Source organism: Equus asinus, chromosome 13 (assembly GCF_041296235.1).
Source record: "Equus asinus isolate D_3611 breed Donkey chromosome 13, EquAss-T2T_v2, whole genome shotgun sequence".
Taxonomy (NCBI): domain Eukaryota; kingdom Metazoa; phylum Chordata; class Mammalia; order Perissodactyla; family Equidae; genus Equus; species Equus asinus.
This window is the reverse complement of record NC_091802.1, coordinates 11,574,760-11,595,311: the sequence shown is the minus strand read 5'-3', so window position 1 is coordinate 11,595,311 and position 20,552 is coordinate 11,574,760. Positions and strand designations below refer to the sequence as shown.

General features: G+C 41.2%; 1 protein-coding gene across 11 annotated transcripts in view; it reads left to right on the top strand.

Moving 5' to 3' along the window:
• Nucleotides 1-508: 508 nt before the first annotated feature.
• Nucleotides 509-20,552, top strand: part of DNAH2 (dynein axonemal heavy chain 2) — a 106,103-nt gene continuing 86,059 nt past the window's right edge. For all 11 annotated transcript variants that reach the window (XR_011493579.1, XR_011493576.1, XR_011493577.1 and 8 more), the window contains exons 1-5: nt 509-938; nt 2,513-2,680; nt 6,165-6,226; nt 8,489-8,659; nt 20,230-20,458. Coding sequence is in view for 5 of the 11 variants with exons in the window: in XM_014861563.3 (XP_014717049.3) it covers nt 2,527-2,680; nt 6,165-6,226; nt 8,489-8,659; nt 20,230-20,458 (616 nt within the window). In the remaining 6 variants the exon portion in view is untranslated. The remainder of the gene's footprint in view (nt 939-2,512; nt 2,681-6,164; nt 6,227-8,488; nt 8,660-20,229; nt 20,459-20,552) is intronic.

The window sequence follows — 20,552 nt, the reverse complement described above, 5'->3', positions numbered from 1 at the left end:
CCTCCCAGCGTCTCCCAGGCCTCCCTAAAGCTTCTCCCGGCCACAGGTACAACTCAGTCTTCTAGGCGCCACTTCGTTGGCCCCGGCTCGCAGCGCCCCCTAGCACCGGTTGCCGTCTGCCCCTCCTCTCACACTCATCTCTCGCTTCCCCAGGATTAAGCCTTTGTTCTTAGGGAGAGCCGAGCCCCTCCCCGGCCAGGTCACCTTCCCCAGGGAGTCCCCGCCTCCTGTTCCCCCCAAAACGAGCGACGCTTTCCAAAGCCAATCCCCAGATTCCAAAAATTCCAGTTCCGTTCTTCCCTCCCTTCCCCCGCCCCGCGCTGCCCAGTGATCCTAGACCCCAGTCCGAACTAAGAAGGGGGAACAAACGGAAGGGCAGGGGTGCTCCAGACCCGGTTTTTCCCCCGGACCCAGTTGCAGCCACGGCTGCCTCGAAATCCTGGAGCGCCTTCTAGAAAGTCAACAAGCCCAGCAGTCGGGACACCGGGCGCCATCTGCTGGACTCGTTAGGGATGGAGCCCGCAGACCCGGGCGCGGGGTCGGGCGCTTGGGTTCCCCTGCCTTTTCAGTGTCCTGCCGGAGGGTAGCTCATTGTTTCCAGCCCCAGCCCTTCCAGCCACTTCCTCAGACCAGGCCCTCCTCGCACACTCCAGCCTGCCAGATTTAGCGGCTTTCCCTTGCCCTCCAGCCCTTTTGCCCCGGGTCCCAGCTGGGGAGACGCAGACCGAGTGGGGCAGTGGAGCCGCGGAGCACGGCTTCACTGCGCCTGCGCCGAGGAGACCGGCTCTGCGGGCGCAGGCCCCGGCCACTCGCCCCCTCCCCGCCGGGGTTGCCATGGCGACGCGTGCCGGCGCGGGCCTGAGAGGGCCACGCTGGGCAACTTCTTAGCTGGAGTGGCCCACCGGTCGGCCTAGGGAGGAGAGGGTCGGCGTCGTGAGGTGTGTGTCGGGGGCAGAGGAGAGGAAGGGAGGAGAAGTTGGGAGCTTCGGGAAGAAGGGGCAGTGGTGAGGGGGTGGAAGGGAGAGTTGTAGGGGGGAAGAAGGAGCAGTTGTCGGGGAGGGAAGGAGCAATTGTAGGGGGAGAGGGAGAGGAAGGGCAGTTGTGGGGGGAGGGGAGAAGAAGGGGCAGTTGGGGTTGAGATGAAGCGCGTGCAGTTGTGACAGTTGCGTGAGGAAGCTGCTGTGAGAGGAAATTTACCCACGGGTAGGCAGTTTGAGGAGAGGGCCGGTCCCCTACAATATTTCTTGAGTAATAGAATGAGTCCCAGGCTAGTAGCACAGCTCCACCTGGGGCCTGAGGTGGGATCAGGGATGAAGCCCGGGGGCACGGGGCTCCCAGCCTTGTCAGCGGAATGCTCCTGAGGCTCCAGGTGGAGGCAGGGAAACACAGCCTGATGCTTCTCTGGAGACTGGTGGAGGAAGCTGTGCTGCTGTAGTTGGTTTTATTGATGTGTTGGCCTAATAGAACGTTTTTCCTTGGAGCAAAGTACAAATCCTTCAAGTTTGAAACTCATAACCTGTGATCAATGCCTGTGGCAGCCTGGGGGGATGAGGAAGGAAAGCTACAGGTGGCTGTCAGGCTCTAGCTGAATGAGAGGGAGTGCCCAGCGAATCAAACATTGTCCTTAGGGTTCTGAATGCCTACCAGAGATGCCCCTGCTTCTGAGAGAGGCACTACTGTGGCCTTCCTTATTCCCCCCTCCCCTTCTCCCCCAAACACAATTCGAAATTCAATGTTGGAAGACTTTTGTCCTTCCTTCTTCCAATCTGTTCTCAGGGCATTTGGAGTCAAAATGATCTTGGTTTTCATTATCAGTTTTCACAGAGTTACTCAGCCAACTATGCTGAGACCTTTTCAGTACACACAAAAAAACAGAGTTCCTACCCCTCAGGAATTAAAAGCTATAGAGGTGTGTTGCAAGTACTGTTTTTCTTTAAGGAGGTTGCAGATTTTAGTATGGGTAGGAGGAGCATTTTTCTATTTCCACCCTTCTAGGGGGTAACTTGTGAGGAAAGAAGGTATGTAGGAAAATCATCTTGGTTTGCTTCATTGACTTGACACAGTGACAAAGGATGGGAAACCTGGGGACAATCCTCCCTTCCCTGGGCCTTCTCTCACTCACCCATGGCCCTGAGGGGTAGAGTGGTTGAGGGTGTGTGCAACTGGACCTCAGCTTGGTAGGTCTTTTCCAGATTATCTTTGGTTCTCATCCCTCTGGGCAGAGAGAGAGATTCCTAAACCCTCATTAGTGGCGTGTCTGTTGGCCCACCATCTTTAACTCCCATTAATTCCTAAGGCCTTGAAAGACTGACTTTGATTTTTAACCCAATGCTCTGCAGAAAGTGGGATGTCCCAGGGAAAGGAGTGAGAAGCAGGCTGTGGGTACCCCTAGATAAGATTATGGTACATGGGGGCTCAGTCAATTTGTGAATTCAAAAGGTACTGCGTGTATCAAGGGGCTGGGTTGGAGATGGATCTGGTTGTGGACTCTTGGCTTGCCGTGTGTCTGCAGGTTTTGCTTACACGATGTCTAGCAAAACTGAGAAGAAGCGGAAAATGAGTGGCCGGGGAAGCTCCCGCCGGCGAGGTGCTCAGCCTGCTCTGGCCACAGAGGTGGCGGAGACCACCCTGCCCATCAGCGAGCTGGAGCCCGAGCCCAAGCCTCTCAAGGAGGAGCCTGGTGGGTACATGCTGGGAAGGGGCTCGGAGGCAGACTGTTTGTATTGAAGGAGGGTCTGAGGGCTGGGGAGCAGGTTCTCTTGCTTCTGGGTAAGAAGCAAGGGGTTCAGTGGAATCTCAGGCCTGCCTCTGGGTCCCTTTAATTGTGTGTCTTCCTCCTGGCCAGCCTTATAATTGTTCCTTCTGTCTTAAAATTTCCCCTCAGTGTACCAAGAGCTCACCAGCCAATCTTTTATCTTAGCCTCTTCCTCCTTATTTCAAGTGTTCTGGTTGCTCCTACCCCAGTGAAGAGGGCTTGATCTCTTCCTTTTTCCCATTTTCACCCTGGGTGGCAAAACAAATACTGTTTTTCTCCCATTAAGCCTATCACCATGGAAACTCAGCTTGCTTTGCCACCCTTTGAATCCTAAGCCCGACTGATGCTTTCTCCCATCTGTTTAAGGCTCTTGTGTGTCCGCCCTCTTTTTGGCAGGGCCTTGGTAGACTAAGGATGTTCAGGTTCAGGGCCACAGGAAAAGAAGCTTGACATCTAGATTGAGGGAGAAAAGAGTTTAAAGAGGCTGCTTCTTGCGGCTTTGATCTGAGGGATTCCTTCCTGTGGGTGAGCTGGGGCCAATAGGGTTGGGAGGTTTTTGGTAGCTGTTACGGTCACTGGCCAGGTTAGATATACTGTGAGCTAAGGTGATGTAGCTCTCCCCTGTTACCTGGGGCTTTACACTCCTAGCAGCCTGTCAAGATGAGAGAAATAGGGTCCCTTTTTAATACTAAAAGCTGGGAGATTAAGCATGGGCGTGGGAGAAAGGTCTGGGGTACACAGGGCCTTACTCTGGGATCTGGACATTAGAAATGTGCAAAATTTTTTCTTCTGAGTTCTCTTGAAAGCAGTTTAAGATGGGACTGGGTCCTGGAACCTGGGTACCAGGAATAGGGGTAGGGAGGAGGGAAGGCAGTGAGGTTCACTTGGAGAATACTCCGGGGCAGGAAGGGACGGTGCTTCTAAATGAAAGCATTGACCACCACACACCAACGACCTCTGACTCCTTTAGCTCTAAGCCTGTTTATTGTCTAATAGGGAGCTTTCCGGCTGACACATAACCCTGAGAGAGGTTCAGAGAAGACTCGGGCCTCCAAGGCAGCCTTGAAATGAAATTTAATCTCCCAAATCTTTGGAGATGGGGAAGGATCGAGGCCTGTCCCACTGAGACAGAGGGGGTTTGCTATGGTCTGAAAGTTTGTGTCCCCCCCAATTAATACGTTGAAATCTTAATGCCCAATGTGATGGTATTAGGAGGTGAGTCCTTTGGGAGGTGCTTAAATCATGACGGTGGAACTGTCGTGAGTGGGATTTGTGCTTTTTAAAAGTGGCTCCAGAGAGATCCCTAGCCCCCTTCCACCGTGTGTGACCCGACCATGCTGGCACCCTGATCTACGACTTCCAGCCTCTAGAACTGTGAGAAATAAATTTCTGCTGTTTATAAGCCTCCTAGTCTGTGGTATTTTGTTATCGCAGCCTGAATGGACTAAGACACGGCCTAAAACACCTCTTGGTAAAGGATGGGGAGTTAAAGGGCAAACAAGCTTTTGAGGTCTGTATTGACATCCTTTGCTTCCTTAGTTCCCACTGAGAAAGAAGAAGATGAAGTCCAGGTTCATCAGCCCATATCCATAATTTTAAAAAGTCCTATGAACTAAAAGTTTTTTTTCCAAAGTTTGGCATGTAAACTTATTTGGTGGTAAAACATAACCTAAACTGACATGAAGGTATTTATAGTGTATTTAAGCCACTTAGTATGAATTTTCATATGTTTTACTGGAGAAATACTAATCTTAAAAGTGTATGGAGTGCTGTTCTAGAGCCTGTTGGGGGTTGGGGGTATTACATACCATACTATCTTACAATTCTAAATTCTGAAATAGACTTGACTCCAAGGTTTTTGGATAAGGGATTGTAGACCCGTATTTCAGGCAAATCAGAAAAAGTACAGAGAATAATATAATGAACACCTGTGTACCCATCATCCAATGTGAGAATAAATCATGATAGCAACAAGTGAACCCCTCTGTTTGCACCACCCCTCAGCCTTTCTCTCCTTCTGCAGAGGTCCCTGCTATCCTGAGTTGTTTATCCTTCTCAAGCTTGTTTTTTAAATTTTTACTGCATGTATCCATGAACATCATATATTAGTATCGTATTGCATGGTTTAGATTTTATATAAATTGTATTACAGAAGACGAAACCAGTTTACTCTTGAGATCGTCCTAGTCTCCTTCCCCCAGCCTAGTTTCAGTCTGAAATCTTGATTGCCCTCAGTTTTCCCAAAGGACGTTGGATTTCTTGCTTACCTGTCCCGCTCTCGGCTAAGTTCCTGGAATGGTCTGTTCCATCTTTTTCATGATTTCCTTCCTTGGCCTTTGTGCCTCACTCCCCTCTTTTCTTTTTGGAAGTCAGAGTGTCCTGTTCCCCAGTGTCTTTTGGTTCCATCTCATTTGTTGCTTCCTCCTTTCAGCCCATGTGAGATGGGAAACCCGCCAGTTTTATCTCTGTCTCCTGTGTGAGCAACAGATCAGGAAGTAGAGAAACACCCTCCTGGGTTTTATGGGAGTTCAGAGTGGGTGTGGCAGAAATGAGGAACCAGCAGGCTGGTTGTTTGGAGAGGGGTGGACTTCTGGGGGCCCCAACTTCTCCACAAGGGAAGAAGATTGGGGGAAGAATGGAAGGCCAGAAGCTGAATGTCTAGAGTAACTTCAGTACTGACTGCCTTCATTCCCCTGCCTGCCTCCGCCTCCCCTCTGGCCCCAGTCAGCTTTTTAAGAGAAAATTGAGATATAATCCACTTATTATGAAATTCACCCTTTTACAGTTTACAGTTCTGTGAATTTTGGTATAGTCACCAAGCTGTGTAACCATCAGCACTATCTAACTTTAGAATGTTTTCATCACCTCCCCCCACAAAAGCCACTTCAAGCACCTTGAGAAATTGGCAGCAGATGACTCCTATATTTTTACTTCTAAGTGGCATCAGAGCCCAGACTTTTAGCAGTCACTCCCCACTCCCCTTTCCCTCCAGATCCTGGTAACCACTAATCTACTTTCTGTGCCTATGGATTTGCCTGTTCTGGACATTTCCTATAAATGGAATCATAGATTATGTGGTCTTTTGTGACTGGCTTCTTTCACTTAGCATAATGTTTTCAAGGTTCATCCATGATGTAGCATTGTAGCAGACCTTCATTCCTTTCTATGGCTGAATAATATTCCACCACAATTTGTTTACTGATTCACCTACTGATGGACACTTGGGTTATTTCCACACTTTTGCTATTATGAATAGCACTGCTATGAGCATTAGTATACAAATGTCTGTTTGAGTCCCTGCTTCTAATTCTCTTGGGTATATACCTAGAAGTGGCATTGCTGGGTCGTACGGTGACTATGTTTAACTTTTTAATGAATGCCTTCATGTTTGAATTTTTACTCTTCCTAGAGCCAGCACCGGAGGAACCTGAAGTACGGCAAGAAGAATTACAGGAGCCTGAGGTGGATGTGGTAAGTTTGGGTTTTCCCCGAGACAAATATTCCTCCCAAACAACTGGTAAATCAAAGGATTACTTGTAGAATGGTGCACAAGGAATTCTTTCCAATCTGTCACATCCTACTTACTCTCTCCCAGTAGCCTACTCACCACAAATCCAGTTCACTGAGTAAAGGACAAAGTTATCTGTGCCCCCCATCACTCCAGAAAAAGAGGGCTTTAAGTGAGGAACAGATCTCTTAGCTGTCCCTTCCTTGCCTCCCCACCTTGGGTCAAACTGCGACAAGCTTCATCAGTCGTGTGGGTGAAATCTGAACAAGTTGAACAAGCTGGACAGATATTGTCCTAATTGGATTGTATTTCTAAGACATACTCTTTCTTTCCTTCAATTCTCCCTTTGGCTGAAGAATTTGCAGAAGCCACTTCAAGTATTTTTAGAAATTGTCGCTAAATGACCCTTACACCTTCCAAGTTGCATCAGAGCCTGGCCACACCCATAGTTATCTGGCCTAGAAGAATAGAGTGGTGACCCTGAACTTTTTTAAAAAAGGAGAGAAAAGTAGTAACTACTCATTAAAGAAAAAATTGGAAGGGACAGAAAAGTAGAACAAAGAAAGGGAAAATAAAAGTCATAGCATTACTGCCTAAAGACATCCCATGTTAATACTTTGGTATATATCTTTTCTTTCTGTATATAGGTTTGTGAGTTTTTAAAAAAATAATCCTAACTGTACCACAGACTATAATTTTTTTTTTTCTGAGGGAGATTTGCCCTGAGTTAACGTCTGTGGCAATCTTCCTCTATTTTGTGTGTGGGTTGCCTCCACAGCGTGGCCACTGACGAGTGGTGTAGGTCCGTGCCTGGGAACTGAACCCGAGCTGCTAAAGTAGACCACACTGAACTTAACCACTATGCCACAGGGCTGGCCCCTGATACTGTAATTTTTCATTAAGCTTTTTCACAGAACATTTTTTTCATTCTTCATTTTACTATATAATTTTTGCAAGCACCATTTTTAGTGGTGGTGTGTTGCTCGATTAGATATACATACCATAGTTAAATCCTTACTTTTGGACGTTTTGCCATTTCTAATTTTTTGCTCTCACAATAATACTGTCATAAATATTATAAATAAAACTAACACATTTTGAAATAATTACTATTTCCTTAAGATAGATTCCTATACTTAGAGTTACTGAAGGAAAGAGTAAAGAACATTTCTAACACTTTAAATGTATAATACCAAGCTGTTTTCCAAACAGATTGCACTTTTTGCCCTCACACTAGCAACTAACCCTTTCCAGCCATGGATGTTATCAGTTTAGCAAGGATTTTTTAAAAATGATAGGCAATAAATGATATATCTTTGCTATTTTTGTTTGTATTTCTTTGATTTCAAGTGAAATTGAACAGTTTTTCATGCTCTCTTTTATGACATATCTGTTCATGTCCTTTGGTCCATTTAATTTATTGGGGTCTTAGTGTTTTTCTCATTGGTTCATCTATGTCTTTATATAGGAAAGATTTTAGATCACTGTCTAAGTTTTCTTGACCTGGAAACTTTAAGTAAAAGTGATTCCTTCTCATCTCCAGCAGTGCTGGGCAAGGGCCAGGTGACTTTTCAAGTTCACTGAGCTATATCTTCCTACCTTCTGGTTTCGTTAATCTGCTTGGTAGTGTTCTACAGATTAATTTTTTTCTAGCCACCGGTTATGCTTTATTTTCCATCTAATTGATTTTTTCTTTGATGTTTTCCAGTCTTTTCTTTTTCCCTCACTTCTTCCTCACTGCTATGCCAGTTGACTTTTACCCAATATCTCATACTTATTTTTGTATCCTGAGGAGGCTACACCATGAAAAAATTGGTCTTGCACCCTTATCCTTTTCCCAGCTTGTCATCTCCTTGCTTCTAATTGCTTGGTTTAGGCTAATATCCGACATGTTTCCCTTAATTTCATTTTACTCTGAGGTTGATGGTTGCTTGTTAATGCATTTTTACAACCATGGGCATACATGATATGTCTTAGGAACATAATATCCCTTAGTTTTCCTCTATGATCCATTCTATTTTTGCTTATAGAGGGAAGAGAATCTTATTGTCTTCTTTCTTCAAAAGCTTGAAACTGGTCAGTTAGTTCATCCTCAGCTTTCCCTTCACCATTCTGGACCTGTCCGAGTCCTCTCATCGTCCATGTCCTCACATGTGATTGTGGATGGGAGAAATGACTCATCCTAACAGCTGTACTTGCTTTGACTCTCTGCTTTCCTTCTGTAGAAGCCCTTTTTCCTGGCGCGAGCTGTGCTAACAGGACTGGCAGATGCCACATGGACAGAGGAGCATGATAGCATTCTGGAACGCTTTGCCCAGGACCCTTCAGAGCCCATCCTCACCATCTTCATTGACCCGTGTTTGGGGCTGAAATTAGATCTGGGCATGCCTGTGCAGGTGAGTACTCCACTTTTCCAGACTCCAAGGTGATCTTCCAGGGAGCTGAGGGTTCCATGTATCTCCACCATCTTTGGGTCTCATCTCCTATGCCCAAGATCTACTGAGCCTCATGGTGTGTCAGGCACCCTCCTTGGCAGCAGGATACAGAAATAAATGAGGCAGGGTCTTGCTTTTGATGGTCTGGTGGGGAAGACAGACATAAAGAAATATTTACAATATATTATAGTTTATGGACAAAGTTTTATAGGAGCTTTATGGGAGCAAATAATGTAGCCAGTGGAATGCTGGCAAGGCTTGGCGATGGAGGTGATATTTGAGTTTGGGATCAAGGTAAGTAGGATTTCATCGAGGCTGGGCAAGAGTTCTTCTGTGCAAAGAAAAGAGGAGTTGTGGGAAATGATACTGAAGATGTTGGTTGGGGTCACCTTGTGAAGGGTCCTTGTATGTTATGCTAAAGAATTTGGCCTCCATCTCAGAGGGAACTATTGAAGGCTTTCATGGATTAGATAGATAACTATTTCAACAATGTGGGGGGTACATTAGTGAAGGGTAAACCATGGGTAGGGAGACAGTTAAAAGACAGATGTATAGCTAAATGTTAGTGGTAGAGTCTGGCAGTGGGTGTACAAGTCATTATTGTAAAATGCTTTTAACTTTTCTATATGTTTGAAAATTTTTGAAATAAAATGTTGGAAAAGGACAAGGCTATTGCTTTGCTTTTCCTGGCAGCACATATATGAATATTGAAATGATAATGAAGATTAGCATGGTTCTGTGCAACGGCACAGTTTATGAAGCATTCCATGTTAAATAAAAGCAAAAACAAGCTATGGCTCTTTCCAGTATTTTGGCAATAATCAGCTACAAAACATGAAAAAAATATTTTGTTCACAAAAGGAACAAAAATTTGCAAAAAATATGTAGGATTTTTATGAAAGAGAATGACTTTGTTGCAGGCTACAAAAGAAGATTAAATAAATGGTGAGCCATATCCTGTTTCTGGGTGGGAATCTTAATATAGAGATCATTTCATATAAAAAAGGTACCATTTTAATGCAACTCCAATCAAAGTGCCATAGTCCCTAGATCCTTCGTGTAAAGGATTTTAACATATATCCAGAAAAATGCATGAAAATAGCAAAGAAATGATGAAGGAGGAAAACAATGGATGAGACTCGTGAATATGAAAATATTAAACTACAGTAATTAAAACAGTTGTACTGGGTCAGGAATATATGTTATATTAGCAACAATAAATAAACATAGAAAGTACTGAAACACATATGTAACAATTTTTTGTAAAAATGGCATTTAAAATTCATGGGGAAGGATGGATTATTCAATGAATAAAATTGAGAAACATGAAAAACAAAATTTTTCCATTAAAAAATCTATCTAGCTGGGGGGAGGGGGAAATGGGGAGATACTGATCAAAGGCTACAAAATTTCTGACACCAAAAGCAAAGACAACAAAAGCAAAAATAAACAAGTGGGACTACAGCAAACTAAAAATTTCTGCACAGCAGAGGAAACCATCAACAAAATGAAAAGGCAACCTAAAGAATGGAAGGAAATATTGCCACTCATATTACCTGATAAGAGTTAATATCCAAAATATATGAAGAACTCATACAACTCAATAGCAAAAACAAACACCTGATTAAATAATGGGCAGAAGATCTGAATAGACATTTTTCCAAAGAATAGATAGAGATGGCCAACAGGTACGTGAAAAGATGCTCAACATCAGTAATCATCAGGGGAATGCAAATCAGAATCACAATGAGCTAATACCTCACACCTGTTAGAATGGCTATCATCAAGAAGACAAGAGAGAACAAATGTTGATGAGAATGTAGAGAAGAGGGAACTCTTGTGCACTGTTGGTGGGATTGTAATTGGTGCAGCCACTATGGAAAACAACATGGAGTTTCCTCAAAAAATTAAAAATGGAGCTACCGTATGATCCAGCAATCCCACTTCTGGGTATATATCTGAAGGAAATGAAACCACTGTCTCAAAGAGCTATCTGCATCCCCATATTCACTGCAGCATTATTTACAATAGCCAAGACATGGAAACAGCCTACATGTCCATCAATGGATGAATGGAGAAAGAAAATGTGGTGTATATATATATATATACATATATATACACACACACATACATATACACTGGAATATTATTCAGCAATGAGAAAGAAAAATGTCCTGCCGTTTGAAACAATATGGATAGAACTTGAGGCATTATCCAAAGTGAAATAAGTCAGACAGAAAAAGATAAATATTGTATGATCTCACTTATATGTGGAATCTAGAAAATAAACCCTAACTCATAGAAACAGGGAACAGATTTGTGGTTGCCAGAGTCAGGGGGTGGGGGAGTAGGGAAAATGGGTGAAGGTGGTCAAAATGTACAAACTTCCAGTGATAAGATAAATAAGTTCTGGGGATTTACTGTACATTTTGCAATAAGTACATACATATCAAGTAATTATGTTGTACATCTTAAACTAATACAATGTTATAGATCAATTTTATCTCAATAAAACTGCATTTTGAAAAAACAGTACGAAGTTCAGTTATGCAAGATGAATAAGTTCTGGAGATCTAATATACTGCATGGCGACTACAGTTAATAATACTGTATTGTATACTTGAAATTTACTAAGAGGGTAGGTCTTAAGTGCTCTCACCACAAAAAAAAAAAAAAAAAAAAGAAAGAAAAAAGAAAAGAAAAAGATGGGGCCAGCCCCGGGACCGAGTGATTAAGTTCACGCACTCCACTTTGGCAGCCCAGGGTTTTGCTGGTTTGGATCCTGGGCATGGACATGGTGCCGCTCATCAGGCCGTGCTGGGGTGGCGTCCCACATGCCACAGCTGGAAGGACCTACAACTGAAAATACACACTATGTACCGGGGGGCTTTGGGAGGAAAAGGAAAAATAAAAACAAAAAAAGAAAAAGAAAATGGTAACTATGTGAGATGATAGATATGTTAATTAGCTTGATTATAGTGATCATTTCACAATATATACTTATATCAAAACATCAAGTTGTACACCTTAAGTATATACAATTTTTATTTGTCAATTATGCTTCAATAAAACTGGGAAAAAAATCTATTTAGCATGCTGAAATAGATTCTAAATAGGTCACAGACTTAATTGTGTTCTCCTAGGTTAAGATGGCTAATTGAAACTTCCTTAAAAAATTATTACCCTTGAATACTTGATAAAATGAGCAAAAAGTAAAACCAGAAAAAAGACACATTCAAGAGTAATCAAACAAGGAAAGAAGCATAATCTAACGGAACGAACTTTAAAAATGAGTGACCAATGAAAGGTCTATGCACTGAGTTAAGGAAACCATCCTCCCCCACAGGAATGGTGGACCCCCAGCAAGATGGAGTGAGCCTTAGATAGGACATTTAACAAAATCTGAAAAGAGAAAAAGAGCCCAGATATTCTAACAAAGATTTTACAGTTTTAAATTAGCCTTAACCACCTACCCAACCCCTTATGCAATTCTCTTAGGGTAGAGGAGAGTGAAAAAAACAAAATACGCAACCCTTTCACTTCAACTTCGAGGGAGAAAAGAAACTGGGCTCTCACAGTGGGACATCAAGAAGTCACCAACTGTACCTTAGAGCCAAAAGAATGGATTCAGAGAGCTGCACAAGCATGGGGAAAGTGAAAAGAAATTGCATGGCAACTACAAGCATATTACATCAAGGGAAGAAAAAACAGAACAAAGCATGCAAAAGAGGAAAACAGAACAGAAGGACACACCTCACAACAGCATCGTTATAGTATAACTTGATAAGAACAGAATTCAATTTTTAAAAAAGCTGAGAGATGGAATGATAAAACGTGGAAATCAGATAAAAGGGAGCTTGCAGATTTTAAGAAATAAATAAAGCAGCATGTTATAAACTAGTAGGTTAGAAACAGCAGGGAACTGAATAGCTATCGCTGAACATCTGAAATGATATAGAAGAGAGGCTTGAGATAATTACAGTGTATGCAGAAGAAAAAAACCAATGACAACACGACTAGAAGTTAATAGATAGGAAAGAGAGACACAGATGATCTAATACAGAGAACCAACTACTGAAACAGAATATAAAATTAAAGATAAAATACAAAGGATTCCCCTGAACTGCTGAAGAAACTGAATCTGGGAATTGAAAGCATATACTTTAGTCCTCACAATTTGTCACACGATGTTTAATGTCAATACACATCTTAGTTAAGGTGCTAACGTTTGAGGAAGTTAATTCTTTTTTTTTTTTTTTTTTAAATATTTTATTTTTTCCTTTTTCTCCCCAAAGCCCCCCGGTACATAGTTGTATATTCTTCGATGTGGGTCCTTCTAGTTGTGGCATGTGGGACGCTGCCTCAGCGTGGTCTGATGAGCAGTGCCATGTCTGTGCCCAGGATTCGAACCAACGAAACACTGGGCCGCCTGCAGCAGAGCGCACAGACTTAACCACTCCGCCACGGGGCCAGCCCCTGAGGAAGTTAATTCTTTATGAACATCACCTGTGTGGTATTCTTTCCAAAAATATTTAACCTGAATCTAATAGTGAGGAAACAATTGGATAAATCCAAATTAAGGCACATTTTGGAAAACAACTGGCTGAGACTATTAGAAATGTCAATGCTGTGAAAGAAAGAAAAACCCTGGAGAACTGTGTGGAGTTAAAGGAGGCACAACTGCGTGTGATTCTAGATTGCATCCGGATGGGAAAGACCAGCTGTAAATGACATTATTTGGGCCATTGGGGAAAATTGAATATGGACTGTATATTATATAAACATTATCTGAAGTGAAAGTTTCTGAGTGTGATAGTTACAGTGTTGGGTGTGTTGGGAACATCCTTGCTTTTAGGAGCTATGTGCTGAAGTATTTAAGGGTGCAGTATCATGCCGTCTGCTAACCCTCCAATGGCTCAGCCAAGAGATATGGCAAAATGCTAACAATCAGTGAATCTAGACGAAGCGTATGATGTTGTTCATTGTGCTTTTCTTGAAACTTTTCTATGGGTTGGCATTTTTTTCAAAGTAAACATTTGGAAAAAAATTATTTAGGCCTCCAGTCAAAAAACCAAATTATCTACCAAAGGGAAACATCAAGCTGGCCTCAGACCTCTCTGAACATCTACTGAGTTCTCCAGGAAAGACAGTGGCACCCAAGGTATGATTCCCTGCCTAGATGGTCACACCTAAAGGCAGCAAGTAGGCAATCATTTCAATGTTGAAAGAACACTACAAAACCAAAATAACATCAACAGAAATCCAGTCCATTAAGAATGAACCAAATAACTCAGGAGTAGAGAATCTGTGAACATTCAATGAATTTATTTTTTATTTTTTTAACATCTTAATTTTTTTATTGAGTTCATAATAGTTCACATTATTATGAAATTTCACTTGTACATTCTTTCTTGTCTGTCACCACATAAGTGTTCCCCTTCATCCCCTGTGGGCCCCCCCCCCAATCACTGAACTGTTTCCTTTGTCTATGTTTTATATTCCACATATGAGTGAAATCATCTGGTGTTTGTCTTTCTCAGTCTGGCTTATTTCACCAGCATAATTCCCTCCAGGTCCATCCATGTTGTTGCAGATGGGATGCTTTTGTCTTTTTTACTGGCTGAGTAGTATTTCATTGTATATATATACCATGTCCTTGTCCAATCATCAGTTGATGGGTGCTTGGGTTGCTTCCATGTCTTGGTTATTGTGAATAGTGCTGCAATGAACATAGGGGTGCCTATGTTACTTTGGATTGTTGATTTCAAGTTGTTTGGGTAGATACCCAGTAGTGGGATGGCTGGGTCCTGTGGTAGTTCTATTTTTAGTTTTTTGAGGAATCTCCATACTGTTTTCCATAGAGGTTGCACCAGTTTGCATTCCCACCAGCAGTGTATGAGAGTTCCGTTCTCTCCACATCCTCTCCAACATTTGTTATTTTTAGTCTTAGTGATTATAGCCAATTTAACAGGCGTAAGGTAGTATCTTAGTGTAGTTTTGATTTATATTTCCCTGATGATTAGTGATGTTGAACATCTTTTCATGTGTTTGTTGGCCATCTGTATATCTTCTTTGGAAAAATGTCTGTTCATCTCCTCCGCCCACTTTTTCATCTGGTTGCTGATTTTTTGTTGTTGAGTTGTATGAGTTCTTTATGTATTTTAGAGATTAACCCCTTGTCAGATATGTGATTTGCAAATATTTTCTCCCGGTTGTATATATATCACATTTTGCCTATTTGTCCATCCATCAGTGGACTCTTGGGTTGCTTCACCTTATAGCTATTGTGAATAATGCTGCTGTGAACATGAGTGTGCAAATATCTCTTTGAGACCCTGCTTTCAGTTCTTTTGGGTGTATGCCCAGAAGTGGAGTTGCTGGATCTTATGATAATTTTATTTTTAATTTTTTAAGGAACCATCATACTGTTTTCCACAGCAGCTGTACCATTTTACATTCCCACCAAAAAGTGCCTAAGGTTTCCAATTTCTCCACAACCATTGATAATTTTTTTAAAATTTTTTATTGAGTTAATGATAGGTTACAATCTTGTGAAATTTCAGTTGTACATTAATGTTTGTCATTCGTGTTGTAGGTGCACCACTTCACCCTTTGTGCCCACCCCCACCCCACATTTCCCCTGGTATCCACTAAACTGTTCTTAGTCCACATTTTTAAATTCTGCATATGAGTGGAGTCATACACAGATTATCCTTCTCTAGCTGGCTTATTTCACTTAACATAATTCCCTCAAGGTCCATCCATGTTATTGCAAATGGAATGATTTTGTTCTGTTTTGCAGCTGAGTAGTATTCCATTGTATATATGTACCACATCTTCTTTATCCATTCGTCTGTTGATGGGCACTTAGGTTGCTTCTATGTCTTGGCTATTGTAAATAATGCTGCAATGAACATTGGGGTGCATAGGACTTTTGGGATTGCTGACTTGAGGCTCTTTGGATAAATACCCAGTAGTGAGATGGCTGGATCGTATGGTAGTTCTATTTTTAATTTTTTTGAGGAATCTCCATACTGTTTTCCATAGTGGCTGCACCAGTTTGCATTCCCACCAGCAGTGTATGAGGGTTCCTTTTTCTCCACAACCTCTCCAACATTTGTTACTATTAGTTTTAGATATTTTTGTCATTCTAATGGGTGTAAGGTGATGTCTTAGTGTAGTTTTGATTTGCATTTCCCTGATGATCAGCGATGATGAGCATCTTTTCATGTGCCTATTGGCCATCCCTATATCTTCTTTGGAGAAATGTCTGTTCATGTCTCCAGCCCATTTTTTGATCGGGTTGTTTGATTTTTTGTTGTTGAGTTGTGAGAGTTCCTTATGTATTACGGATATTAAGCCTTTGTCTGGTATATGACTTGCAAATATTTTTTCCCAGTTAGTGGGTTGTTTTTTTGTTTCAATCCCGTTTTCATTTGCCTTGAAGAAGCTCTTTAGTCTGATGAAGTCCCATTTGTTTATTCTTTCTATTGTTTCCCTTCTCTGAGAAGGCATGGTGTCTGAAAAGATCCTTTTAATACTGATGTCAAAGAGTATACTGCCTACGTTTTCTTCTAGAAGCCTTATGGTTTCAGGTCTCACCTTTAGGTCTTTGATCCATTTTGAGTTTCTTTTGGTGAATGGTGAGAAAGAATGGTCAATTTTCATTCTTTTACATATGGCTTTCCAGTTTTCCCAGCACCATTTGTTGAAAAGACTTTCTTTTCTCCATTGTATGCCCTCAGCTCCTTTGTCAAAGATAAGCTGTCCACCGATGTGTGCTGTTATTTCTGGGCTTTCAATTCTGTTCCATTGATCTGTGCACCTGTTTTTGTACCCATACCATGCTGTTTTGATTACTGTAGCTTTGTAGTATGTTTTGAAATCAGGGATTGTGATGCCTCCCGTTTTGTTCTTTTTTCTCAGGATTGCTTTAGAAATTCGTGATCTTTTGTTGCCCCATATGAATTTTAGGATTCTTTGCTCTAATTCTGTAAAGAATGTCATTGGGATTCTGATTGGGATAGCATTGAATCTGTAGATTGCTTTAAGTAGAACGGACATTTTAACTATATTTATTCTTCCAATCCATGTACATGGAATGTCTTTGCATCTCCTTATGTTGTCATCCAATTCTCTCAGAAAGGCCTTGTAATTTTCATTATATAGGTCCTTCACTTCCTTAGTTAAATTTACCCCAAGATATTTTATTCTTTTTGTTGCGATTGTGAATGGTATTGTGTTCTCGAGCTCTTTTTCTGTTAGTTCATCATTAGAGTATAGAAATGCTACTGATTTATGCAAATTGATTTTGCACCCTGCAACTTTGCTGTAGTTGTTGATTATCTCTAAGAGTTTACCAATGGATTCTTTGGGGTTTTCTATATATAAGATCATGTCGTCTGCAAACAGCGAGAGTTTCACTTCTTCCCTCCCTATTTGGATTCCTTTTATTCCCTTTTCTTGCCTGATTGCTCTGGCCAGGACCTCCAGTACTATGTTAAATAAGAATGGTGATAGAGGGCATCCTTGTCTCGTTCCTGTTTTCAGGGGGATGGGGTTCAGTTTTTGCCCATTGATTATGATGTTGGCTATGGGTTTGTCATATATGGCCTTTATTATGTTGTGGTAGTTTCCTTCTATGCCCATTTTGTTCAGAGTTTTTATCATAAACGGCTGTTGGATCTTGTCAAGTGCCTTCTCTGCATCTATTGAGATGATCATGTGGTTTTTATTCCTCAGTTTGTTGATGTGGTGTATCACGTTGATTGATTTGTGGATGTTGAACCATCCCTGTGTCCCTGGTATGAATCCCACCTATGTATGATCCTTTTGATGAATTGCTGAATTCTGGTTGCCAAAATTTTGCTTAGAATTTTTGCATCTATGTTCATCAGTGATATTGGCCTGTAGTTCTCTTTTTTCGTGGTGTCCTTGTCAGGTTTTGGTATCAGCGTGATGTTGGCCTCATAGAATGTGTTAGGAAGTGTTCCATCTTCCCTAATTTTTTGGAATAGCTTGAAAAGGATAGGTATTAAATCCTCTCTGAAAGTTTGGTAGAATTCCCCAGGAAAGCCATCTGGTCCTGGGGTTTTATTCTTTCAGATGTTTTTGATTGCTGTTTCAATCTCTTTCCTTGTGATTGGTCTGTTCAAATTGTCTGCCTCTTCTTGGGTGAGCTTTGGGAGATTGTAGGAGTCCAAGAATTTATCCATTTCCTCTAGGTTATCCATTCTGTTGGCATATAGTTTTTCATAGTATTCTCTTATAATCCATTGTATTTCTGCAGAGTCTGTTGTTATTTCTCCTCGCTCATTTCTGATTTTGTTTATTTGAGCTTTCTCCCTTTTTTTCTTTGTAAGTCTGGCTAGGGGTTTGTCAATTTTATTTATCTTCTCAAAAAACCAGCTCTTTGTTTCATTGATCCTTTCTACTGCCTTTTTCATTTCAATAGTATTTATTTCTGCTGTGATTTTTATTATTTCTCTCCTTCTGCTGACTTTGGGCTTTATTTGTTCTTTTTTCTCTAGTTCAGTTAGGTGTAGTTTAAGATTGCTTATTTGGGATTTTTCTTGTTTGTTAAGATGTGCCTGTATTGCGATGAATTTTCCTCTTAATACAGCTTTTGCTGTATCCCATATGAGTTGGTATGGCATGCTATCATTTTCATTTGTTTCCAGGTATTTTTTTATTTCTTCTTTAATTTCTTCAATGATCCATTGCTTGTTCAGGAGTGTGTTGTTTAGTCTCCACATCTTTGTGCCTTTCTCAGCTTTCTTCTTGTCATTAATTTCTAGCCTTATAGCATTATGATTGGAGAGGATGCTTGTTATTATTTCAGTTTTTTTAAATTTGTAGAAGCTTGCCTTGTTTCCCAACATATGGTTTATCCTTGAGAATGTTCCATGTGCACTTGAGAAGAATGTGTATTCAGCTCCTTCAGGGTGGAGTGATCTATATATGTCTATTAAGTCCAATTGTTTTAGTTTTTCATTTAGCTCCACTATTTCCTTGTTGATTTTCTGTCTGGATGATCTGTCCATTGATGTGAGTGGGGTGTTGAGGTCCCCTACTATTATTGTGTTGTTTTTAACATCTTCCTTTAGGTCTGTTAATAGTTGCTTTATGAATCTTGGTGCTCCTGTGTTGGGCACATCATTCAATGCATTTAAATAAAAATACTAAATACTAAATACCCATGAGAATTATGGTTATGCTGTAGAATGTGAATGTTATCAACCTGGACAATGTAAAAATAATACTAGAACAAAAATTGGAAAGTGGCGAGAACATGAGGATGCCAATATTCTTATCTTTCTAAGCAGTGAGTCAATAGAACTTAAAATTGGAAGGTAGTAAGAAAACTAACCTCAATATTTTTCATGATCTCTCTTATAACCTTAGAAAGGGGTCTTTTAGGAAGAAATCTCTTTTATGGGTGAAGAAACATGTATTTGAAGCGCAACCATTCCTTTATTATATTCACATCAATGTCATTTTATTCTACTAAATCCAAGTAAAATTAAATTTAATACTTTTAATTAAAATAGCATGATCCTATTTTTAAATAACTATTTTATTTTTCTGTAAATATATATAAAAAATGTCTGGAATAGTGTTTTCTCTAATGGCATGAGTGGTCAGGTGGTGGATTTTTAGACGACATTTTAACTTGTATTGTACTTTTCTGCATTGTTTCAGTTATTTATAAATAGCGTATATCATTCTGACAGAAATAATAGTTGTTCAGCTTTTAAAAAATAGACATAAAATGCCAAAAGTTAATTCTGGGTAGTGGGAAGATGGATGATTATTAATTTCTTCTTTGTGCTTTATTTTCAGTTTTCAAAATTAAATAAATTGTAAAGAGTACTAGCAAAAGCACTAAAGAAAAAAAAAAACAGGCGACTCTGATCTTCGGGTGGGAATGATCTTTCTGAACATATAAAAGTCAGAAACTTTAAATTTAAACAGTTTTACCCACATGAAAGTTATACATTTCTGAATGTAAACAACAAGAGCAACAACAACAAAACTCGCCATAAACAAAATTGGAGGATAAATTAAAAATTGAGGGAAAAGTATATGCAACTAAAATGGAAAACCCTAGACAATTGTCTCTTACTTCCAGTTCTTCTCCTTTCTGCTTTTCCTATAGCTGAAAGTGCTCCATCTCTTCTTTCCTTTTCACCTCATCTATCTATCCATCTATCCAATATTTGTCGAGCATCTAATATGTCCCAGTCACTGTGCTAGGTTCTGGAGCCAAGTTGGACAAAATACACAGTCCCCACCCTCAAGCCGTGCTCTCTGCATTTCCTCTCCACGTCTCGTCTCTCGGTATGAACTCCATTATGTCCCTGAAAAGAACAGGAAGCACCTCGTGACACTTGTGTTTGGAGAAGGATCAGGCTATGCTGAGGGAATATGACAAAGAACTCAGCCAGGCTTTCATGATTGGAGCCTGAGATTCCTTTGGGTGTCATGACTGAGCACAGAGACTGAACTCTGATCTACTGTCTTTCATGCAGACCCAGAACCAGATTGTCTACTTCATTCGTCAAGCACCGGTTCCCATCACTCCAGAGAACTTTGAGGCAACTGTGCAGTTTGGGACAGTGCGGGGCTCCTACATCCCAGCCTTGCTTCGGCTGCTCAGTGGTGTCTTTGCCCCTCAGATCTTCACAAACACAACCTGGCCTGAGAGCATTCGAAACAATTTTACTTCTCACCTGCACAGGTTCTTGGCCTGCCTAACAGGTGAGCCAAAAGGCTTGAGTGCCTGGTTTCTTCCTAGGTCCCTATCCACAGCAGAGCCAGTGAGGCAGGTGGGAAATTCATCCTGAGCACCTAC